A 26,299-nucleotide genomic window follows, 5' to 3' on the forward strand; every position below is an offset into this window, starting at 1 on the left:
GGGCCAAATAATGAAATTAGTTGATGGGCTATTCCTATTTTCTTGATTTTAGAAAGGCACCTGGAAACTTCCATGATATCCTCATAGAAAAGAAACCTGAGCTGGACAAAAACACTATCAGGAGAATTCATTAACTGAATTAATTGAATCTCTCTGGGACCACAGCTAAGCCATATGGAAAGGACAATACAGAGTTATCATCAGATATCAAAAAGCAGTTTATATTTAAATTTCACCTCCTCCTCTACCCACTCCATCAAAATAGGCCATATGCTTAAAACTATATAGTGTTATTTCAAAGACCCAGCTACAGATCTGCAAAAGAAGTGAGGATTCTGCTATAATATTGTTCTTATAAAAGACATAAGATAGCATGCCTTCTTCAGTCATGAGTCAGGGAGTGACAGGACTTTTCCACACATTCTATGCAGCTTCCTGCTCTACAATAACTCACATGAACAAGGCATCCTGTACAAACTCCTGGAAGAGTCAAATGATATTGCATTTGTATAGTATCTTCTCTAGGCTGGCTTTGCAATTAGAAATGAGGAAGATGCAATGACAAGTGCATAATTCTCCATGTTTCACATTTAATAAGAGTATGGACAGTGTGCAGAGCAGATGAAATTTGTCATAGAAGATGCTGAATATAGCTAATAGATATAATGAAAATGGAAGGGAAAGGTCCATATGAATATAAATTATATTGTAAATTATCATAAAGTAATACAGATTAATAAGACTAATATTGGGAAAAAAAAGATGAGCAAGCCACAGAGAGAAAAAAAAACCAACCTATATTAAACAACCTGTTGGTAATCAGTCCCTATATAATTAAATTCATTCTAGTAGTAAAGAAGACACTTCTGTGACATTTTTCATTACCTTGATAAATCTGTAAATTAAAAATTAAGGAAAGAGAATATCATAAGTATGCTTTTAGATTGAAATACATAAATAATTTATTTTAATAATAACAATAGAAATAATTATTCTTACCAAGGATTGGTGGATGCTGGTTTCAGATTGTTTTTCAGTCCTGATTGATTCAACTTGTGTTCGTGAAGTACAGAAACAATCCTTAAAAAAATAAAATTACATGAATAAATGGTGGAGTAGAGAGGGAGGGAAATAATATGACTGCAGAAAAATATACTGGCTAGATATGTAATAGGAACATGAGTGAGCTCTGCCATGAATGCCTGGGGCAACTAAATATAAACCCAGAAATGAAGGTAGGAAGTGGAACTAGGTAAGCAAAAGAAACTGCCATTATTTTGACTAGATTTCTTAAGCCTTATCTACTCTTTTCTAGACTACATGTTCCATGTTATATTTCACATCTCTTTTATCATCTGCTCTATTCCATTTAGAGTGAATTGAGCTGTTTAGCTAGATATTTTTCTGCTTTTTTATTCTAAAGTAGTCTGTATTTTTTTAGTTTACTACCCTACCCATAACTATATAATCTCCTTTTTCATCTTGAATCACTTTGGCTTCTATGATAATAACAACTAGTATTTATAGAGCACTTTAAGGTTTATTCTTACAATAATGTTGGGGGTCAGGTGTTTATCAATATTCCCATTTTACAGATGAAGAAACTGAGATAGATAGTTTAAATCACCTGCCTAGTCACACAAATTAGTAAGCATCTGAGGTGAGAACTGAGTTCAGATCTTCCTAATTCCAGGTCCAGCACTCTATCTCCTAGACCACCTCATTGCCTCTCAGACAGGTATATACCCTCATTAATACATTATAATTTGAAGCAAATTTTAAATTATTTTAGCAGAAGGTCTGTAATTTACATCCTCCTTCAACTTATGCCTTTTGTCCTCTGTGATTCATAAATTCTCATTCACTGCTTAAGATTTCACTTGAACTATGGAGAGGGGCTCTTTGTTTTGTTTTGTTTTTCCAAAAGGATCTACTCACTATACTGTTTACTTCATCCCAGAACCCATTTTCTTCTCTCTTGCTGCATGATATACCTTATAAGAATGCCTTATTCACTTAACTAGTCATAGATTATGAATATGTGGGTTTTGAGCTATGCTAAGCTGAAGATGGAAGAAACAACCAACTAGTGCAAAGAAAATTTTGTGTATTTAACGGTGGTATTGACAATCATAGTCATAAGATGTTTAAGGACACTGTTTTCAAACATTTTGATAGCAACTATTTAAAATTGCTAAAATTAATATCATAATTAAAATGAGTCTTATCTACTCTAACCCTACTTATCTTAAGATCAGCACATCTATCTGACATGGCAGTGGTTGGTTAGGAACTATGAAAGGCACAAAATAAAATCCAAAGTAAATGAAAACTTACCAGAAGAGACATTGAAAATAACATAAATCCATCTAATTTATAATTAAGGATTTCAATTTTATCTTCATTTCCTTTCACAGGAAGCAGAACTCTTCTGTTGACAAAACAAAGAAATTATGCTTACATTTATATTTTTCTACTTTAGGTAGAAATACAACCTTTTTGGGCCTGTTTCCTTGTTTGTAAAAGAGGGTGTTAGACTAGGAAACTTATGGGATACTCCTCCCACTCCCAGTTCTAAATCCTCTGACACTACAAGTATCTGGAAATAGTTTATGATATTTATCTTTAACTGTTTGTAAAGGAAATCTAATTTATCTGTAGCAAAAGACACCCAATTTGTGATGTTGGCTAGCAGCTTGTTAAATTATGGTAGGATAATGCAATCAAATATTAAGGGTAGTTAAGATTAGTGTAGGTTCTTCATGGGCTATATTTTCATATCAAACTGTGATCATGTCATATATGGAAATACAACTACAAGGATATTTTTTCCATTTTTGGGAAAAATATATTCGTGGGTTTTTGTTTTTTTTTTCTTTTCCAGAATCAGGAAAACCTGGGTTCAAATTTTACCTAAAATACTTACTGGTTGTATGACCCTGGGTAAATCATTCAGCCTCTCTGGGCTTCAATTTCTAATCTGTGAAATCAGAGGGCCAGGATTTGATGTCCTCTAAAGGTCCTTTCTTGCTCTAAACCTATTATCTTATGATCCTATGTAACAGAAATTCATGAATACAATTATTTTTTTTTCCCTAACAGTCAGGAAAGGTTCTCAGTAAACCAAATTCCTATTTTTTTTTTTGTATTTTCTGACAGAAAACTATATATTGAGAAAATTCCTAATCATCTTTGATCTAGCAGAAATGGTAAAATTGATAAAAATTCCTAAAACAAGAAACTGAAATTTCCACATCCATGATGTAAAAGATAAAATACTTGTCCTCTGATCCAAAAAGAACTAAAAGAAAACCAGTATTTTTAGATTCAGATTTTGAAAAATGAAGTCGAAACATTCTACCTTTGCCACCATAAACATTTTTTCATTTACCAATATCATCTACAATATCTAGATCATTTTTAAGTTATTATTAAAACTCTTACCTTCTATCTTAGAATTAATACTAAACATTGGTTCCAAGGCAGAGCTTTTTAGTCATTTCATCTTCAGAAATTTTCAAAAAAGGTTGAAGGCACTTGTGATATCTGTGTAAAATGAAAATGAAAAAAAGTTTTCAATAAACATAGCCATTTCCATACCTGTTGCTACTCCATACCTACCCGAGTTTCCATTTCCTTATCTATAACACAGAGAGGAGGAGAAGGGTAGGGACTAGATAGCTTGAAATTCCTTCCTGCTCTATCTAGATCTGTATTCATTATGATAGGTACCCATATAGTAGTTATTTAATATTTGCTTCCCTGGACAGAACACAGTCATTGTGAACTAGAGAATTCAGGCTCTGAAGGAGACCTTAGAAATAATTCAATGTAACTCCTTTAGATTATAGATGAATGCCCTAAGACACTGTTGGCACACCTTTTAGAGATCATGTGCCCAAACTGCACCCTCAAACTGCCGGTAGGTCCGCCCCCCCACCCCAATTATCCCAAAGAATGGAGTAATTGCTTGCCCTGGGCTTCTGGGGAGAGGGGCAGGGTATGTCCTCAGGTGCAGGTGGAGAGGGGGAAGGGAGCAGCCCCCTCCATGCAGAGGTACCATGCATTAACCAACATGGCCCCAGGAGGTCCAAGAAGGATGAAAACTCACCTAACCTTATACAGGAATTTGGGGGTGGAGTCAAAACTCAAACTCAGGTTTTCTGCCTCTGTACTTAAAGAGACTTTCCAGTACATGTTACAGTCTCATCTTAGCAAAGTTTGATCTAAAAAACCATGTTAGGTCTTAAAGGACTCCTGATCTATCAGTGGTCTTATGAATATTTGAAAGAATATAAACTGTATGGATCAGAGTGCAAGTGGGCAGACTAAGGGGCCAAGAATCAGTCCCAATTAGGTAAGCACTAACACCAGTAGGTCAATCTTCCAAAATAAAAAGTTGAACCATATGGTCTGATTTTTTTTTTCCTCAACTGATGTTTTGTTGTTAGTGCCCCTTTGCATCCAGTAAAGGCCTTTATTTATAGCTAGAAAATTAAATGCCAATGATGGAATCATGAAGGGAGGGAAGGTCCTACCAGCATAAACCACTGGGAATCCTCTCCAGCAATCCAGCTATTGCTCACAGATCTCAAGAAAAGGGTGTGACCCATCCCCTCCTAAGGCACTTCTCTGCCACTTGTATATCTTTCAATGTGTCAACTGTATTTCTGGAACCCCAAGTTTACCCCTATCCCTTGGGAACTTGCTTTGAGGGAAGTCCCAGACTGATCCCTCCTCTGGCTAAACAATAAACTTTAACTTACTTACAGATCCCAGTTTAGGTAGGACTGGTAGACATAATCAAACCTTAAGTACCCCTTTTGTCTTAGAAGTTTCTTCCAGTCTCAAAGTCCTCTCCCAGGTAGCCCAGCCCTTGGCTGGACTCTTTCTTTAGTATCCATTGTAAAGCAGCAACTTCTCCCTGATAATCCTGCCTTGGACTTCTCATTTCCTTATAGCCAGTGTAAAGCCAATCAATCATACTTCCTGGTTTTTAGTTCCCTAAAAGGGTATATAAGATCCCTATATTCTATTGTTCTTTGGAGAATCATCTTTGGCAGTGGTTTTCTTGGAGACACTATCCCCAGAGCCCCCAGAGTTTTGACTCTGTGTGATATTTAGCACTGGGCTCTCTGTGTGGTGGCCAAATATTAAGGATCTGTCTCTTTTCCTGATTAAAGATTTGGTTTTATGACTACTTTAGTGGTTCTGTGTTTTTCTAAGTTGACAGTTGTTAGGAAATTTTCCTCAATTCCTATCCACTATCCCTTGTTCTGCCCCTATAGGCCAAGTTGCTGTGATATTAACTCACTTTCAGTGTCAGATTCTGTGACCCCATTTAGAGTTTTCCTGGCAAAGATGCTGAATTAGTTTGCCAAAAAAGAGGAATTGGGAAAAGAGGGTTTAGTGACTTGGCCTGGGTCATTCTGCTAGTCAGTGCCTGAGGCTGGATTCGAATCCTGGAAGATGAGTCACAAAAAAACAAATCCTTAAATAAATGAACTCTGCTTTCCTATTTCCCCCCAAACCTTTTATTCTCAGCCATAGTTCCCTCAAACATAGTCTCTCTTAGCTCAGTTCTAGCCTCTCCAGAGCTCTTTAAAATGCTCTGCACCCCAGCAATTTATCTTCAATTATATAGTTTTCCCAATATTAGAAGGCAAGCTCCTGGATACAGCCTAAAATTGTATTTTTTTTTTTGCCATACTACATTATTGGCTCATACTTAATTTGGAGTTAATTAAAATCTCCCATTCAATACAATCCATGATTCCAATTTATTAAGCACCTACTATGTACATAATAATAACCTTGTCTTACAGAACCCCCAAATTTACCTTTGTCCCTTGCCTTCAAGGAACTACCAGACTGACTCTTGCCTTAGACTGAACAATAAATCTTAAAGTACCCAAAGATCTCAGCCTAGATAGGTTAAAAGGTTCTACTTAACTATCCATAAGAGAAAAAAGTGGGAGAATGTACCAGTCCACACCTATGTATGCACAAGGAAGATAATTAGTCTGTAAGGATTGTCTTAGGAGAGCGCATACTCAGTCCTGTGCATGGCAAGAAAGGCACTGACCTTTGATCCCAACATTCCTAAGGTTTAGGCGCGAACTCAGGTTTCTTTGTGCTCACCTGGCTGAGACAATCCACGCTTCTGCCTTGTAATTTACACCTAAACCAATGGCAATCCACTGTGTCTTCATTAATACGTATTACTTACCTTTGCATCACGATGTCAATAAATATGAGCAGCTCACAGAAAGCGAGCCCCTTTTTATCTCTTTCACCTGTCCCTGTCCTTCCTGGAGTTTGGCCTCTGGCCAAGAACAGTTTTCTCATGGAATTTCCTTTATCTCTGTGAAAGACCTTTCCTTCTTAATCTCCTATCCTCAAGCCAGAGTGATCCGTGCTTAGAGCACTGGCTCTAAGGGATCAGTGGCTTTTCTCTCAGCTGATCTCTATACTCATTTCTGACTCCCGTGTTGTTGATTTAAGGTTATCCAACTGCCTCATGTCCTTGTGAAGTTAGGTAGCTGGGGCTCGATTGGTGTAGCTCGCTTACTATTAATATTGCGCTGGTGTCTGCCTCCATTCTTATCCATCCCCTCAGGCTTCAGCCCTTCCCTCAAGGGTCAATCTTCTATCTTTCCTTTCTTGTAAGGGCTGCTGGTCAGCACCTTACAGAGAATTAATGGTATTGTCTATACTGTGATATGCACCTGGATGACAACCTAAGGAATCTTGGATAGACAATGTGCATGGACAGTGAGTTGGGTCCAGAACTGAGTAGCTAAATTACCTTTGGACAATTATGAAGGTGCTTTTAATGAAGCAAAATTTCTCCCTTAAAGGAAGGCCCATCTATTTACCAACAAAATTGTTCTAATTCAAGTCATGAAACACTCCACCTAATCTCTAAAGAATGCAAGTTCAAGACACTCTAAAAGTCAAGGGAAGGCAAAAAATGATCTTGAATAGGCTACAACATCTCATTAAGCCAGAATTGGGTCAAGAAAGAGATTTCAAACCAAAAAAGAAGGTGTGTGGATGGGTGAGATAAGCTGAGTGACTGATTTTGGCCAAGTGAACTGAGGGAAGGCTCATTAGGGAAAGAGGGACTTATAGGACAGGAGGCCTGGAGAAGCTACAATTACCATCACTGGAAAAAGTGCCCATGTTCATGAGATCACAGATGTAGTTAAAGTATTGAGGAGAAACTATCATTCAATTAAAAGCCAATGTAAAGTCTGAATTTCTGAGACAGAAACAGATTTTAACTTTAAGGCCAGAGACTTAAATTTAACAAAATATAGCAGTATTGAAGGTTATGATAAAATAATAAAGTTTCAAATGAGGCTGATTTCATCTAGAAAAAAAATCACTTTCATATTACCTACTAGTTGACAAAATGAAGATGTGAATTACATATCTGTTATTTTTGATGATCTTATGCTAAAAAGGGAGGCCCTGATAAGTAAACAGCTTTTCTTCTAGAACACATCATTATTGAATAAAAACATTTTGAAATAACTAAAGCGGCATGACTGGTAGTTGCTACACTGGCTTTTCAACCACCTAATTTCTGATCCAGTCTTATGATAGAAAGTATATGACCCAGCTAGGTGATACAGACTGGAATAGTCCTAGACTTGTAGTCAGAGGACCAGAGGTTCAAATCTGACCCCAGATACTCAGTAGCTGTATGATCCTGGGTAAGTCACTTAATCTCTGCCTTGATTTCCTCATCTGTAAAATGAGAATAATAACAGCACCTACTTCCCAATGTCTTTATGAGGACCAAATGAAATACCACCTATAGTGCTTTGTAAACTTTAAGACATTAGATAAATGTTATTATTATTATTAATATTCAATAACAATATTACTCCTATTTCACAAGGATTTTATTGAGGGCATCAAATCCATCCCCCTCATTTTATAGATGAGAAAACTCAGACAGACTGAGGTTAAGTGACTTGTCCAAGGTCATATAGGTAATAATGATTTCATCTAGAAAAAAAGTGACTAAGGTGACATTTCAACCCATTCATTTTACTAAACACCTTCTTTCTACAATGTGACATTAGGTAGGTAGTGCATTTATTATTGCTATCTAACAGAGGAGCAAACTGAGAATCAAATAGATGTAAGTGACCTGGGTCAAATAGCTAATAAATTTTACAATGGAATTTGAAAAGATTTATAGCTAGAGAGATATATGAGAGATAAATTGCTTAATTTCCTCATTTTACAAATAAAGACACTAAGGGTAAAATGTCTCATCTAAAGTAGCAGAATAAGGACAGAGTGTTCAGAGTAAGGTATAGTTATTTTTAAAAATTGTGTAACTGCCATCAATGACAACAAATAAATATTCCAAGTGTGTAAAATTTTACATAAAATCCTTACTAGTAGAAAGCTCAATAAAATAAAGTAGAAAACCCAAGTATTTTTTCCTTCAAAATAGGTGTGAGGACACATCAATCTGGCCCCTCTTAATACTGGGGTCTAAATATATAATTATATTAAGCCCAATTTAATGTAACCTTTATTTAGAACCTATTATTATACAAAAGAAGTATACTAAATGCTAGGGAGACAAAGATGACATATATACCATTCATTAAAAGTAATTTCTAATGGAAAGAGTAACAACTTGAAGTAGTAAACTCTTACCTACCTTCCAGACAAAATGAATAACAAAGAAACCTCCACCATAAAAGTTCAAGATACCCCTGGATTTCAGGAAGTACCTTCTACTGCTATTCCTTCTCCCTCTGAATGGCTGGTTTCTCTCAGAACCTGAGTCTTCAGACTTTCTCTACAAAGACCCAGTACATCTCTATCATCCTGTCTCTTCCCTTTCATCTCCCTTTTCATGTGTTCAGTCACCAAAGGAGAGAACAGTACTGGATACAAAATGGATTAACTTTGATTACATTAAATTTAAAAGGTGTTGCACAAACAAAATCAATGCAACCAAGACTAGAAGCAAAACTTAAAACTATGTAAAAAATTTACATTAAGTGCCTCTCACAAAGGTCTCATTTCTCAAAATACAGAGAGAACTGAGTCATTTCCCAATTGATAAATGGTGAAAGGATATGAACAGGCAGTTTTTAGATGAAGAAACCAAAGTTATCTGTAGTCACATGAAGAAATGCTCCAAAACAATACTGATTAGAAAAATGAGCAGAACTGGCTAATATGACAGTAATGGAAAATGATAAATGTTGGAAGAAATGTGGGAAATATGGGATGTTAATATATTGTTGGTGGAGTTGTGAACTGATCCAACCATTTTGGAGAGCAATTTGGAGCCATGCCTAAAGGGCTATAAAATTGTATATCCTTTGATTCAGCAATACCATTACTAGATCTGTACTCCAAAGAGTTTTGTTTTTAAGAGAAAAAAATGACCTGTGAGATAAAAATGACCACCACCCTGAATTACAATTATAAACTTGAACTCAGAGTGGGTGTGGAAAAAGTTCTTTATTCTTTCTTAGGAGGAAGGGGAAAATGCCCTAATGGTAAATGCCAATGCATGAGTGCAGATACAAACATTATATAGGTTCCTGATGCAAGAATCCCTCCCCACTCTTTCAGATGCCCCATAATCTGGGGACAGGATTTACAATCTACGCACCATTTCTGTCCCAATCAGAAAACAGCAAGATACTTAGTGTGAATTTATCAGAAGCTTCCAGAAGGGAGGGGTTAAGGTTATGGAGAGGTAGCCAAGTCCTTGGGAGTGACTCCTCTGACTCCTAATGGTAAGAGGAGATAAGGAGGTAGGATAGCATAATGGCTTTCTTCCTTGAAATAAGAGGCCTCTCAACTCACTGGGCCTGTGGCAATAACAAAATGTCCTTGAAGTCTTATTCTGTAACCCTAAACAGCCTTTCATTTCCAATGGGGGGAAGGATGGATGTCCACCCTCAAGAATAACAAATTAATTCTATTTATTCCCCACATCTGTTTATATGAAAATATTTATATAAGTTCTTTTTGTGGTGGCAAAGAATTGAAAATTACAGAGATGTCTATCAATCAGGAAATGGCTGAACAAATTGTGGGATATGATGGTGATGGAATACCATTATGCTATAAGAAACAATGTACAGGATGATTTCAGAAAAACCTGGAAAGACCTATATGAATTTATGCAGAATGAAGTGAGCAGAACCAGGAGAACATTGTATACAGTAATATCTATACTATACAATAATCAACTGTGAATGGCTCAGCTATTATCAGCAATATACAGTCATACAAGACATCTCCAAAGCACTCATGATGAAAAATGCTATCTACCCTGAGAGAAAGAACTAATGAAGTATGAAGGCATAAAACCATACCATTTTTTACTTAATTTTCAAGAGATTTTTCTTAGTGATATGTGTCTTCTTCTATAACATGAAGGATATGAAAATATGTATTACATGATAGCACATGTATAACAACCTATATCAAATTGCTTACCATATCAGGGAAGGGGAAGGGAGGCAGGGAGGAAAAGAATTTGGTACTAAAACATGAAAAATTTAATGTTAAAAATTGTTTCTAAATGTAATTGGAGAAACAAACAAGGTATTACTGAAGGGGGAAAAGAAAAAATGCAAAATATTAAAAAAAAAGAAAAATAATAATAAGCTTTTAGAGGGCAGACACTACCTAACATTCTGTTTCTATCTGTGGCTTAGCCCTGTGCCTAGTAAACACTTAAGTACTTAAAAAATGCTTATGAGATAGGCTACAGATAGGTCAAATTCCCTCTCAGGGCTTCAATTTCCTCAGATGTAAAATGAGAATAATATTTGTACTACCTGTCCCATACTATTATTATAGAGGATAAAGTTCTTTGCAAACATCTAAGTGCTGGCAGCTCTGAAATAGTTAGCATGGATTCATTATTAACTTAATTAACACACTGTTGAAAACTACCCTGGTGCCTTTATTTACAGAGGTCTGCCATGGAACATATAAACATTCCACAAAGAGAGTATTGGTATAGGAAATGCAAGAAAGAAGCAAATTTGTTTTAATTAAAACTACTGTAATTTTAAAAGGGATCTCAGGAAGCTCTTAAGCTGACAATAAAATTACAGATAGATTCACTGCTTAAGCAATCAAGCAAGTAATCAGAATTTTTTGTTTGCTTTTAAATCCTATGTGTGGAATGTTCTCCTTCCTTATCTCTACCTTCTAGTTTCCCTGGTTTCTTGCTAGATTGAGCTCAAATCTCACATTCTGCTAAAGATTTTTCCTTTCCCGATTCCTCTTCTACTGCCTACTATCTACTAAATGAGTGAATCATGTATTTACAGTGGTTGGCATGTTGCTCCCCTGTAAAAATACGGACTCCCTGAGGGCATCACCAATGTTTTCACCTTTATTTGTAATCTCACAGCTTAGTTGGAACAGAGGAGGTAGTAAATAAATGTCTGTTGATTCAATGGTTGAAAGAAACTACAACTCCAAGGTCTGGTTCATGAACAACTATTTACTAGACAGACACAAATTCAAGGGAGGTGAGTGAGGAAAACAGGAGGCAAACTAGAAAGATTTTTTTTTTTTTGCAGCTTAAAAAAAATGAATCAAGTTTTGTTTTGTGAAGTCTTTCTTTAAAAAAAAACAACAAAAAAAAAACAAGGTAGCAGCAATGCTGGAGTTTGGAGGTCCTGGGTTCAAATATGACCTCAGAAATTTCCTAGCTGTGTGCCTGAGCAAGTCACTTAACTCCAATTACTTAGCCCTAGAATTGATACTAAGACAAAAAGTAAGGATTTTAAAACAAATAAACAGCAACAAACAACAAAAACCAACAACATTATGGACTAGAAAAGAGCAAAAATAAAAGGCAAGGGAGGGGAGAATCACTTAAAAGCTCCATTTGGCAGTGCCCATTAAAACTTATTCAGAAAATTAAAGTTCGGTTCTTATTATCTTTCTTCTTCCTTCCCCTCCCCAGCTCAGGTACAAGTTGAGAGTAGCAGGTAGGTTGACAGGTAGGCAGGGTGACTGGCAGGATGGCAGCTGGGTGACAACCAGGATGAGTGACAGGTAGAGTGACAGTGATAGGCAGGGCAAGTGACAGAGTGACAAGCAGAGTAGAAGTCAGAGTGGGAGAGTGACAAATAGGGGGGCAGTGATATGCAGGGTGATGGTGGCAGACAGGATGTTAGGGTGACAGCCATGGAGACAGTGATATAGTGACAGTAACAGGCAAGGTGACAGGAAGGAGTACAACGATAGAGTGACAGGCGGGGGGCAGTCAGCGTGTTAGCGGGAGAGTGACAGACACGATTACTGTGACAATTCCTGGGCAGTGACAGACAGGAAAGGGATAAGTAGGTACGCACACAGGTGTCTCCTGGGTCCTGATAGGGGCGGGTCTCGGATGCCGCCCCGCCCCGTACTCTAGGCCCAAATTCCTTGGCTGCCTCCTCCCCGCTGCCCCGAGAACAAACTTGCCCAGGGTGGCCAAAGCCCGCGCTGGGCCAGAGGATCTCCCTTTGCACTCCCCGCCCGCAAGACCCTCCCAACTCCCCACCTGGCGGGAACGTGGCTTCTGCGCCCTTCCCCAGCTCTGTCCAGAGAGGTCTCCAGCCTCCTCCCCGCATCTCCCCTGGCTTACTCTGGAAGGGACAGCCCCGACCCCGGCGGCTCCTCCTCGAAAAGGCCGGAGAGCCCGGAACCCGGTCTGGGAAGAGGGTCAAGGGCAAGAGTTCCAGGCCCGCCCCCAGATACCGAGCGAGGTAGAAGAGAGCAGAGGAGCATTAGGCGGGGAACTTCCCCGGGACTGCAGACAGCCCCATTCCACCCCGGGGTTCTGGATTTTCCCCGCCCCGGCTCCACCCCTAGCCACCCTAGTCGGCTACTCAGCCGCACCTTGGCCCGCCGAGCGGTGGTCATTAGCCCTCAGGCGTGCCAGCGATAAAGGGGGCGGGACAGAATGGGGCGGAGCCGACGGAAGGAGAGGCCGACGGGAGAGACGGGGTAAGGCAGAAAGAACTACAATTCCCAGTGGGCCACGCATCAGATATGCATAGTCTGTCGGGATGGTAGTTTCTTAGGCCTCGCGTCCTTACTGGTCTGTATCGGAGTGTCGCCGCCCGCCCTGGGTCGCTAGGTGATGACGTTAGCACTTTGAAGCCGAGTGCCCGTGTCTTCCGCTCCCCGGCTTCTTAGTGGCTGCGGTGGCGGATTCTGCAGCCTGCTTTTGTTGGGACCCTTCCGAAGCTTTCTCCGTCTGCGAGAGAAGGACCACGGAACCAAGTCGGTGAGTGAGGTAGGCATGCCCGTCAGACTTTTGTTCATATAGACTCTCTCCAGCTTCTAGGAGACTGTTTGGCCGACCGTCTCCTTCCTCTTCCCCCGCCCCTCCCTTCGCCAGGGGTCCCTCGAGGTCAAAGGCGTGGGAGAATTTCCGAGGACACCCCGGGGCCCAGATGGTGCCCCCTACGCCGCGGGTGTGTTTTGGCTATAGCCACAGGAGCAAACGAGGAAAGGCTGGTGTCTAATCACATCCCCAAAATATGCCATTTGGTTCCCTGGGCAAGGCAACCCAGCTCGGATCTTTTGGCTCTAATTGACAGGACCTTGGGCCATCCTCAAAGGTAGCGGGGAAGAGAATAGGGCAACAGTTTCTGTCTTGGAGGCTTGTTAGCATTTTCCAGCATCATGGTCCAGTGTTTTTTCAGACTACCTCATATTGAACCACTTTGTAAAGAACCTCATTTATTCTGCATTTGTTTTTCCCCCATTCGAATGTAAACTCCGAGAGGGTTGGGATTGTTTTATTCTTTGTATCTGTAATGTAAAATCCGTTGGGATGGTTTTACTCTTAGTGCTTATATCCCTAGGTCCTGGCATATTTTGTTCAGTCGTGCCCCCATTCGGGGTTCTTCCTTTTTTTTTTTTAAACCCTTACCTTCCGTCTTGGAATCTTTACTGTGTATTGGTTCCAAGGCAGCAGTGTGGTAAAGGCTAGGCAATGGGGGTTAAGTGACTTGCCCTGGGTCACACAGCTAGGCAGTGTCAGAGATTAGAATTGAACCCAGGTTCTCCCGTCTCTGGACCTGACTCTCAATCCACTGAGCCACCTAACAGTCCCCAAACCTTATTGGCAGCGGTGGGATCCGAACCCATGCCTCTGAAGAGACTGGAGCCTTTTACTTTTACTTTCCAGCAATTTAGACCGCTGAACCACCCTACCAAACCAGGGTTTTCTTGACAAAGGCATTGGATTGGTTTGAATTTCTTTCTCCAGCTTATTTTAACAAATGAGGAGACAGGCAAACAGGGTTAAGTGACTAGATAGTTAATGTCTGAGGTTGAATTTGAATCCACGTCTTCCCCATGCCAGGTACTCAATCCACCACTCCACCTGCCTGCCCTCATAGTAGGAGCTTAATAACATGTGTTGGGTTGTTGGGGTTGTCTGTGTCCTGCGAATAAGTTTCATTCTTTATATCTCCAGCACCTAGCACTTTGCCTGGTGCTTAATAAATTTGATGATTGATAGCACCAAAAATTTGATGATTGATGGACCAAAAAAACTCCCATAGATGGATTGTTTCACATCTAATTAGTCAGTCCAATAGAATTTAAGCTATTTTAGTTCTAGGATTGCTTTTGGTGTTTGCTGGCCCTAACCCAGTGTTTTTTGCCTTCCTTGTAGAATTGATTGAATTAGTAAACCTGATGATTGGTAAACAAGATACTTTGTCACCACAAAAATACTGAAACATTCTTTTCCCAAATCTGAGACTTTTAGTAAGAACTTAAATGCTTTTTTCATAATTGACCTATTTGAGGATGAACTCTAAACTATAGAAACATAGCTTTGCCTCTCTATGTGGCCCTTTAATGTTTTCCTCCTAGGCCTTCAAAATCTGTTTAGAATGCTGATTTTGAAATCCAAGCTACAGAACTAAAGAAATCATTATTTAGAGTGGTAGTGAAAGGAAATATATTTTTCATGATCACACATATATAACCAATATCAAATTACATGGGTGAGGGCAGGTAGAGGGAGAGAATTTGAAGCTCAAAAATTTTTCAAAACTGTTAAATACTGTTTTTTACATGTAATTGGGGAAAATAAAATAACACATTTTATTATATTACTCTATTACCATATTTATTTAGTGGTGGTGACACCTGCAAAACAACTTGAGATTATTCCTTGCCTCTCATGGTGAGGAGATGATAGGCATAAAAACTTTTAGACTTAGTGCTGATGATAGCCAACAATACTTGAGTACTATGCTATCTGAATACTAACTTGTAAACATCTTTTTATCTTATACCAATTTTTTTTTTTTACAAACAATTCAAGCCAGGTCCATGGCTTCTTTATGCCAGCTACACAAATTATCGTTCTTTTATTAAATATGTTTTAAAATTGAAAGTGAATGAAGTAAATAAAGTGAATAAAGAAGCCAAGAACCTGTAAACAAAGATGATTTCTAGTCTGAGGTCTGCCACTAAATAGCTGTGTGACTTTGGGGAAGTCATTTAATATATTTTGGCTTTAATATCTTGCTTATTAATTGAGAGGCTGTAATTTATGATCTCAGATGTCCCAACTTTTTTTCTGATTCTGTAGGTCAGAACAAAACCTGAATAGGTCACTTTCAACTGAGAAAAGATTTATTTTGTCCTTAGCATTAAAGGGAGTAGTGCCTTTTTCCCCCCTAATTTTTGAGGGGGACTTAAAATGTTAGCTACTGATGCAAGGAGGTAATAGCTGCTTTTCTTGATTGTTTACAGTCTGCCTACTGCTTTTTATTTTTATATATTGTTTGCTTCTTCTGTAGCAATAAATGCTGCCATTTGATTACTCCCCCCACTTAGGTGAGAAAAACTGAGTCATTGAGATAATTTTCTCAAGTTTAGTTGAATGAAGTTAGAATTGAAATTTAGTCTTATTTCCTAGGTAAGCCACACAGCCATACCTTTAAAATATTATTAATAATTTTGGATTACAGGTTAAAACATAGATTCCTTTGTTAACATAAGGAAAACTGATAATTTAGGAGGAATTGAGTGGCTGGATAAAATGACCTTGCCAGGATTCTGCCCTAGTGGTTGGTCAAATGTGAGGAAAATAATACTTAATTTTCCCACTCTGATAAAGAATTAAATATATGTTATTTTTCTGCCCAAACACCTTCCCCCCCCCCCCCGCCCTCCCCCATTCCCCAGGATTAGAGAGTTGTAAGCAGTTAAGATTTTTAATATCTGTGATTTACTTCTACTTAGTACCAAAGAGCCAAAACTTATTGAGAGTTTAATTTATGGCTGTATTTTTTGTAACAGAAATAGATTTTAGACATGTAAACTTAGCATATAGGAAAACTACATAAAAAAATTAAAATATAGGTATTCCAGAAGGAGAAGACAAGTTTTATGATTCAGAAGTGGGACACAAGTAAAGGACATAGAAGGCTTCTATACCAAGCAAAGAAAGGGGTTTTTAAAAAAATGTTATCATGGAATATATTATTAAACCAGAAGGAACTTTAAACATCGTATGATTCCTCCCCACCTTCCAGTTTTTGTTTCCATACTATTTGCTATCTCAAACACAGTGTTTTAATCTGGCAAGCATTTTATACTCTGTATAAGGTGTTGTTATGGAAGACATTTAAAAATCTTTAATGGTACAAATCTTTGGAAGTATTTTTGGAAGGCACTATAGTTTGGTCAAATAAACAGTATTCCCCAAACCTGACCCCAAAGGAAAAGTGAGAAAGTGTGCCTCTCTTCATTCTTTGCACAGGTTGCAGGGTATAGATATGGAACCACGAACTTGGTCAGGTTTGGTTGATGTGTCAGATTTGCCAGAATTTACATTTCCCCTCATTTTTGTTCTTTATTAGAAGGGATGATGTGCTCTCTGGGGAGGGATAAGGGAGAGACATCTTTGAAAATAATATAAAGACAAAAAAATACAAACCACTGTTATGATGCAAAAATAGAAAGTTGCATTTTTGCATATCATTTTTTAAAAATAAAAAAGTAAGTAGGGGGAACAAGTTTTGTTTTGACACTACCGATATTCGCCAGTCAACACCTAGACAACCTGCCATTTAGGTTCGATCTTGCAAAATTGCATAGTAGTTTTATTTGCAGTTAATTTTTAGAAGGCTGCTTGCCTCTATTTAGCTCAAGACCTGGCAAAGTGAAACTATTTAGGTTTCCAGTCTATTTTCTCTGCTACCAACTGGTACAGCTCAAGCAAGCCTGAAGAAATAGGAAAGAAATAGGTACTTTTTAAGTATGAGAAGGATGGATAGGACTTAGAACTTTGTTATACTTCCTAGTAAGATACCCGGCAAGTTGCTTAACTCCAGTTGCCTAACCCTTACTGCTCTTCTGCCCTGGAACCAATACTTAGTATTGATTCTAAGATGGAAGGCCAAGGGTTTAAAAAAAAACAAACTTCTTGTTCAGTCATATTCAATTCTTCTGACTAATACTCTATGGGGTATTCTTAGTAAAGATACTGGAGTAGTTTGCCATTTCTTTCTCCAATGGATTAGGGCAGGTTAAGTATCTTGCCTAGGGTCACAGCTATTAAATGTCTAAGGCTATATTTGAACTCAGGTCTTCTTGAATCCCAGGCCCAATACTCTATCCTCCAAGCCATCTAACTCCCTCAAATGGATGAACAGAGCTTAGAACTAACTCTGAACTGCTAAATCAATCCATCTATAAGCAATTATTAAGTACTTACTGTGTGCCCGGCACTTGCTAAGTGTTAGAAATTAAAAAACCAAGTATGAAAAGTACCTACTCTTAAGGAGCCTACATTCCGATGGAATATTCAACAGTGCACATGTTGAGTGTGTGTATATAATATATATAGTATAGTATATTGTTTATTAAATATATATATACGTGTATATATATATATATATAAATAATCATTTTGGAAGGGACTGCTCTAGCAACTAGGCAAATGGAGAAAGACTTAATGAAGAATATGGTACATAAGAATCTTTAAGGAAACCAGAGATTCCAAGAGGTAGAAATAGGTAGAAATAAAGAGGAATGGATGCATTTTTTAACCAAGAGGAAGGGTATGAGGGACAGATGGTACAAAAGGCACTGAAATTAAAACTAGAATGTCATATATGGAGAAATAGAGAGTAGGCATCTGTGCTGGGATTGTAGGGTATAATGAGGGGTGTAAAATGTAAGAAGTCTGGGAAGGGTAGGATGGACCATGTCTGAGAAAAGGCTAAATAACTAACATAGAAGTTTATATTTGATCTTGGAGATCATAGGAAAGAGCCATTGAAGTTTATTAAATCTGGTGATGAGATGATCATATCTGAGCTATAGGGAAATCACTTTAGCAGCTTTATAAAGGATGACTGGGATGAGGAGGGTCTTTAGACAGCATACTAAATATGAGGATATTTTAAAAGACCAGGAGGGAGGTGAAGGGGGCCTGAATTAGTGTGGTGGCTTTGTGAATAGTAATTAAAATAAATATATATCTATATATACTTGTATGATCCTTTTCTCTTGTAAAATGTAAGTTCTGGGAGAGCAGAGATTGCCTTTATTTTGTTTTCTAGAGTGTGACATGATGTTTTGTGCATCATAATCATAAGTTCTTTATATTACAGCCTCTTTTCATTCTCTTTGATTAAATTGTATGTAATGAAAAGTTTGAACCATATGAAGGAGGAGTGATCTTCCAACTGCCTTCATCCAGTAACCAAGTTGAAATTTTTTTTTCACATTTACATTTATTATTGATCTGGTTTGTAAATTGCTTACACACAGGCAGTCCATAAATATTTATTAATAGTTGCAGTGTTTTTTTTTTAATTTCAGACTATTGCCTTGTTCCTTAATATTAATTTAGAAATAAATAGATATTTGGGATGAGGGGAATGGGGAAGGACTTGTAATCATTGTAAATGTAATGGTATAATAATTTGGTTTCAGTCCTAGCTGTATCAATGACTCATAGTTTGACCTTAGACAAATCACTTGTTCTACCTTTGTTTTGCTTAATGTAGACCAGAAAATGAACATGAAATACTTGCCTAATAGGAGTGAGGTAGAACCCTAATTAGTATTTGTCAAGGGCTTTGAGGTCTTTGGATCATACTGACTTTTGTATAAGAGGAAACATCAAATTACAGTGCAGGAGTGTCTCGCTGTTAAGAAATTCCAGTATGCTGTCATATGGCAGCCTAGGAAGCCATTATTCATATTGCTAAAGAATTTACCACAGATTCCATTTATATTTCGGTAGAGTTCAACTTTAGGAAAATGTGGTTTGTTTCTTCCTTCTCCCCACCTCCTCAAAATAGCCAACTCTATATTAATTGCTTAAAATGATATCCCTTAACCTATTTCTTCACACTTAAATAGTCTAAATATCTTAACTCATTTCTGCCTTTGTTGCTTCCAGTTATTGATGCCATGTAAGCAGTACAGGTTGGGTCACTAGTGTAAATCAAAACAAAGGGAAACTTGTGGATTGAAAAAAAAGTGCATAATGTAAGTGGATATGAGAATGGAAACGAATTCTCCTGGGTTTCTGAAGTTCATAATTTAACTATCTTTAAGTAAACTTTTTTTACATATTTTTCTCCTTTCCATGAGTACTTGATGACTAGATTTCCCTTTATTTTCTTACTAGCTTCTGAATACAGTACATAAGATTTCTATTAGTGGTAGAGGAATAATGAATCAATTATCTTTTTTATTTGGGGGGATTTGTTTAAATATAAAAGTCATCAGCTGGAAATGTTGTGGACACACCAGACAAGGCTTCAATTTCTGCCAAAAACCTAGTGACATACTTGTGCTTTCACAAACAGAAAAATAATTCTATATATTGTTAAAAAAAAACATAAAAGTATTGTGCTTCTTGGAATATTGGCCTTTAATAGTCTTTTACTTGACACATGAGAAATATTATAAAGAATAAGATTGTATGTTGGGATTTTTAACATTAGATTTAGGACTGGAAAGGACTTTAAAGGACATTTTAATCTAATCCTCTTATTTTGTTGTGGAGGAAAAGGCTTAGAAAGTAAAGTCACATAGTCAATAAAGATTTTTAAAAGTGCTAGTTATTGTGCTGAGGAGTGGAGATATATATTTTTTAAAAAGGCAAAAGATTGTCTCTGCTCTTAAGGAGAAAACATGTAAGACAGCTATGTACAAACAAGCTAAATACAGGTAAAATTAGAGATAATCAACAGGAGGAAGATACTAGGATTGAGGGGTACTGGAAGAGACTTCCAGTAGAAGGTGGCATTTTAGCTGGGGTTTAATGGAAGCTGGGGAGGCCAGGAAGTAGAGATGTGGAAAGAGAGCATTCCAGGCATAGGAAATAGTCAATGTTCTCAGAGATGGTAGTGTCTTTGAGGAACAGCAAGGAGGCCATTGTCAATTGATTGAGGAGTTTGTTTAGGCTCATAAAGTATAAAGACACTGTCAGGTCTGAAATCTAGGTCCTAGTACTGAGTCCAGTAATGAAGTAAGGGTACACTACTAATCTATGCTTTGGGATCTCTGCTGGCAGCATATTATCTTAGTGTAAAAAATATGTTATTTATATTTTATTGTTTTAATTTATTTTGTTAAATATTTCCCAATTAGATTTTAATTTGGGCCAAGCATTTGATATCTGTACTCCAAAGCACCAAACCATAAATTCTGGCTACTGAAGCAACCATTGAAATGAAGATAGATTCAATTAATAAAAGTATTATTTAAAATTCCAAACAAATAACAGCAGTCTAGCTTTTTGCCACTATTTGAATTTTCTAACTATCAAATAACCCAATCTTGGAACTAAATGACCATTCCAGGTTTCCTGTGTTATTCAATATGCAGTAGTTTCTCTCCCTCTCTTTACCTAGTGTAGAATGCATAGAAATGCTAGGAGTTTTGTTCTATTTAATAACTATTTGTTGTTTTTCAGTTTTGATCATAAATCTTATTGGCTTAATCAGCTCTCATGTGTGAATTTTAAAAGTCTCCATCTTGGTCTAGCACCCAAAAATTGTGCACACCCACCTACACGGGCATGCGCTAGTCAATGACTAATCAGAAATAACAAACTGCCCACCTGGGCTGTCCTAAGCCAACCTAGAGCCAACCATTGGATTTGTGAGACACAGGAAGAGAGGTAGGGAACAGCCTCTGAGATTGGCGGAACTTCCTGTGGAGAGAGCTAGGGGGAGTTGGTGTTAGGAGCTTGGAGAGAGAGGACGCCCGCAGACAGCTTTCCTTCAGATCGGTCACGTGAGTTAAGGACTGATTCTTCCACCTGGGCCTTTGGGCCTAAAACTCCCCCTGCCTTGGTCAGAGGTTGAGTAGCCTCTTTCCCTTTTCTCTTCTCTCCTTCTCTCCCTAACCTTTTCCCTACTCCCAGTGTGATTAAACCTTTATAAACCTCATTCTGACTTGAGTGTTTCATTTTAGGAATTTCATAAGTAAATTCCTTGGCGGCCATTGTTAAATATTATATAAATCTTGTAGCCACATTTGTAACCATTACTATATTATAACCTTCTCCCAGAAGCCTTAAATTTCCCCATTACAGTTTTGGCTAACCACTACGGGAAAAAAGAACCTTATCAGTCTTCTGATCTCCTTACTATCACCTGGGAGAAATCCCACCCCGGCTACCCCCCCCTGGCTCTTGGCCCTGCCTTAGTGCTTGGAAGGTTTCTAGAACCTCAATAAATTTCCTGAATTTTCTTGCCTTTTCAACCCACTTATTGCTCACTCCCTCAGTCCTGTTACCAAATACCTTGGCTTAAAGACACAGCTGCCAGAACAGGTGAGTATAAAACACCTTTTCTCTTTTCCCTTTACCCCTTAAGTTAAATTGGGGTCAACAGGATTTTTTTCCTTCTCCTCTTTGTCTCTCATTTCCATCTCCTTTTACTTTAAGGAGGTGGCTCAGTAGAGAGAGGCAGGCCAGGCTTACCTAATCAACTAAGCAAGGAGGAACCTCAGGAGAAGGAGCTCTTAGGAGCTCCTAGCCCACAAAAAACAGCTGAATACAGCTAGGGAGCTAACTTAAAACCCATTTTTTTTTCTGTTTCCTGGCCTTTCTAGTCTTAAAAATTTAAGTGGGCTTTGCTCAAGGAAGATAGCACATGGTCATAGCGGCTTTAGCCTGAGGGCCAAAGAAGATTGCTGGGACCCACCCACATACACTTTGTAAAGAAGGAGAATTTACAATACAATAGGCCCTTAGCCTGTATAGGGTTGTAGACTCAGAGCCACCTATTGTAAAAAGAAAAAGCCTGTGGAAAGTTTGCTGCTTTGCCCTGCTCCCCACTTGCTTTGTGAAATTACAAAATATACATATAAAAATGAGTACTATATCCTTTGACAATTATAAGGCAGCTGAAGAAGTAGGGGCATTGAGGAATGAAGGATACCTCCAAATTTTTATATTAATAGGTACTGTCATTTTTGTACTCCTCAATACTATATTTAGAGATGAAAAAATAAAAAAAATTGAGGATAAAATAAAACAAAATGAGGAGAAAATAAAACAAAATGAGGAGGAAATAAAGCAAAATGAGGATAAAATAGAAAATATTGAGGATAAAATAGAAAATGTTGAGGATAAAATAGAAAAAATTGAGGATACAATAGAAAAAATTGAGGATAAAATAGGAAATATTGAGAATAAAATAGAAAAAATTGAGGATAAAATAGGAAATATTGAGAATAAAATAGGAAATATTGGGGATAAAATGGGAAATATGGAAGATAAAATAGGAAAAATTGAGGATAAAATGCAAGCCCAATTAGAAGATCTAAAAAGTTTCTTACAGGATCAATTGACAAACAACCACTCTACCAGAAATAGACCTGTTTCTGAACCTTTGAATGAGGAAATTTCCTTCCCTGAAATAGAGATGGAAAATACCTTTCCTATAGCCAAGTTAACAGACTGCTTCTCTCGTGTAGTGCAAATCTTGTCTGAATTTAATCCCCAAAACCCTTCCCCGGCAATCCCAGATTCTCATGTTCCTTCTCCTACAGAAAACCAAATTCCAATGCAAGAGAGATCTTGTCCCCCTAGAAAAACCTGTCCTTGTCAAACTGACCCACAGGTGCAAAATCCAACTAGAGGCCTGTTTCCTCTAAGAGAAGTACCTGAAATAGGACGAAATGGGGATGTGGTGACTTTAAGACATAGGATACCGTTTACTCCCCAAGAAATAAATGAATTTACACGAAATATTCCCACATATGAACAAGATCCTTTTCTAGTAACAAAAAAGATGGGAGACATATTTTTTCAGTATAATCCGTCTTACAAGGACGTTGAGAGCTTACTCCAGGCTTTTTTAAGTGAACGTGAAAAAAATAAAATAATTGCTCATGTCAACAAAACCAGGGGGCGTAATGCAGCACATTGGCCATCTCAGGATCCCGAATGGGACTATAACAATCCTGAGGATTATCTACAACTATACCGTTGTAGAGAGGCCATCCTCACGGCCATGAAGGAATGTGCGGACAGTACAGATAAGTGGATGGAACTGGAAAAAATTAAGCAAAAGGAAAATGAAACACCCTCCAGATTTATGGACAGAATTATCGAGTTTGGGGACAGATACTTAGATTGGGACTTAACTAAAGAGAGTAGTATAAGACAAGCTAGAAGAATCTTTGTAAACAATTCTTGCAAAGCAATTAAAAATTATTTCAAAACACAATGCCCAAGATGGTCAGATATGGACCTTGAAGAATTGCGAAAAACAGCTATATATGTTTTAAAGGGAAACGAAGAAAAGGAGAAAGAAAATGATGATGACATGGAGGAAATGAAGAAAAAAATGAGATATTTAATAGATAGGATAACTAAATTAGAAAGTGGGCAGGGTAATGAACCAACGACAATTGCCCCTCTCCAGAAATCCAATTATCAATCCATTACTTGCCACTTCTGTGAGAAGAAGGGCCACAAAATGATGGAATGTAGAACCTTTCTTAAGATGTTTGGAAGGAATACACAGTTTAATAATAGTTTTAGAAATAATAACTATAATGAATATAGAAATAAGAACTTTAGAAACCAGAATTATAGAAATAGGAATTGGGAAATCAATGACAATGCTCAAATTGAAGAAAATTTTAATGATAATACTCAACAATATATGAGAAATGGCGCTCGTCCAAAAATTACTCGAGGTACTAATGACTCTCAGAGAGGTGCCCTTCAGGGGGGTGCCCAAGGAATATCCCAAACACAATGATGGTGCCCGGGGGGGGCTAGGGCACAGGAATCAGAGGATACAACCTTTGATTTCCCGGACCCTGATGTCCTACTACCCGTTGTCCCTATCCACTGCCCTCCCCATACTAATGAACCCCATGTTACCTTAAAGGTGGGTAACACCTATTATGATTGTCTATTAGACACCGGAGCTTCCTGGTCTGTATTAAAGAGAAAACCTGATTTACAATGTTATTCTATTGGCTCAGAGAATGTAATGGGAGTATCAGGAATAACCCAAAGAGTTAAAAGACTTCCTCCTAGAATGGTGTCTGTAGGACCCCTAGAGGTACAACACTCCTTCCTTTTGATGCCCGACTCCCCTTTAAATTTGCTGGGGAGGGACCTTCTATGCAAACTCAGAGCCACAATAACCTGCTCCCCAGATGGCTCATTATCATTAGAAGTACCAGAGGAATCTTTAAAATTGCTCCCTGTACTTCTCTCGGAAAACCAGGAGGCAAAAAAGCCTTCCATTTTTGAAATACCTAAAGATATACCGGAGTCTCTTTGGGCCACATCTTCTTCTGATGTAGGCTTACTTAAATCTGCTGTTCCTGTGCAGATAAAAACTAAATCTAGCCCATACAGGTGGCTCAGACCCTTTCTCTAGAGGAAATGACCGAGCAGATGCCGCTGCAAAACTAGCAGCCATAGAAGGACCTGGATTAATTTTAACATTAACAACCACTGATAATTTAAATTTATCACTCTCCTATAATGAAAAGGAAGTGGAAAAATGGAAACAAAAATTTAAAGCAAAACAAATTAATGGAGTATGGGTGTCATCTGAAGGAAAACCCCTGCTCCCTAGAAGTTTCTATAACCAAATTTGCCAATCTATTCATAAAAATGGTCATTTTGGTACCCAGGGCATCGTGGACTCTGTTAAGAGAGTATGGATAGCCCCTGGTATAACTACCATAGCCTCTAAAGTGTGTTCATCCTGCCCTACCTGCCAGGCATATAACCAACATGCCTTTCGTGGTAAAGCCTTTGGTGGACGTCCTCTGGCTTACACACCTTTTGAGCACCTGCAGATAGATTTTATAACGATGCCAAAGGCTGGACAATATAAATTTTGTTTGGTCATAGTAGACCAACTGACCAGATGGCCGGAAGCATTTCCTACAGCCCGAGCCACAGCAGCTTTTGTTGCTAAGGTGCTTTTAAAAGAAATTATTCCTCGCTTTGGCCTACCAGCACGTATTGATTCCGATAGGGGGAGTCATTTTACTGATTCTGTTCTAAACCAGATATATTCTTACTTGGGGATAACTCCCAAATTCCATGTTCCATATCATCCCCAGAGTTCAGGCCAAGTTGAGAGGATGAACAAAGAACTTAAGACTATGATTGGAAAATTATGCACTGAGACCCATTTAAAATGGCCTGAAATTCTCCCTTTGGCCCTATTTTATCTTAGAAGCAGGCCTAGAGGAGACTTACATATTTCACCATTTGAGATGCTTTTTGGACATCCGCCTATACAGGCTAAGCCTTTCTCCCCGGCTTATACATCGCTATTAGGGGGAGATACTACTATTGCTTCCTATATACAGGAATTACAGCACAAACTGCGTGAGCTACATGAATCCGGAGCTGCAGTACAAGCTGGACCACTAGACTTCTCACTTCACAACCTGAACCCAGGAGACAACGTGTATATAAAGAACTTCCAGCGTACAGGAGCAACCCAGCCTTCCTGGGAAGGACCATTCCAAATATTGTTAACTACTCCAACATCTATAAAGGTTGGAGAAAAGGACTCTTGGATTCACTGTTCTCATGTAAAGAGAGCATCTTCTGTTGAGACTGATTGACTCTATCCTATACATGCATTGGAGATAACTATACATTGACAAGTGGAACTGTTTTTATTCTGCTTTTGACACATTGAATTCCTAAATTTAATTTTTTTCCTTTTTTCCTTTTTTTTCTCTTTTCCTTATTTTATTATTATTATTATTTTTACATTATTTTATTTTTTTC

General features: G+C 38.0%; 2 protein-coding genes across 11 annotated transcripts in view; one reads left to right on the forward strand and one right to left on the reverse strand.

Moving 5' to 3' along the window:
* STRADB (STE20 related adaptor beta) overlaps positions 1-13,024 on the reverse strand; it is a 31,642-nt gene extending 18,618 nt beyond the window's left edge. For 2 of the 7 annotated variants that reach the window (XM_001364620.5, XM_007501609.3), the window contains exons 1-4: positions 12,650-12,787; positions 3,445-3,546; positions 2,338-2,431; positions 1,000-1,080 (exon numbers count right to left, since the gene is read on the reverse strand). In XM_001364620.5, the coding sequence (XP_001364657.2) occupies positions 1,000-1,080; positions 2,338-2,361 (105 nt within the window). In that variant the 5' untranslated portion in view covers positions 2,362-2,431; positions 3,445-3,546; positions 12,650-12,787. Of the gene's footprint in view, positions 1-999; positions 1,081-2,337; positions 2,432-3,444; positions 3,547-5,314; positions 5,463-12,565; positions 12,788-12,903 lie in introns of those variants that run through there. The other 5 variants (XM_056807175.1, XM_007501610.3, XM_056807174.1 and 2 more) reach the window with 4 other exon arrangements.
* Positions 13,024-26,299, forward strand: part of TRAK2 (trafficking kinesin protein 2) — an 82,883-nt gene continuing 69,607 nt past the window's right edge. For 2 of the 4 annotated variants that reach the window (XM_056807171.1, XM_003341841.4), the window contains exon 1: positions 13,124-13,303. The gene's annotated coding sequence lies outside the window, so the exon portion shown is untranslated. Of the gene's footprint in view, positions 13,304-26,299 lie in introns of all 4 variants that reach the window. The other 2 variants (XM_007501612.3, XM_056807172.1) reach the window with 2 other exon arrangements.

The sequence above is a fragment of the Monodelphis domestica genome, chromosome 8, assembly GCF_027887165.1.
Source record: "Monodelphis domestica isolate mMonDom1 chromosome 8, mMonDom1.pri, whole genome shotgun sequence".
Taxonomy (NCBI): Eukaryota; Metazoa; Chordata; class Mammalia; order Didelphimorphia; family Didelphidae; genus Monodelphis; species Monodelphis domestica.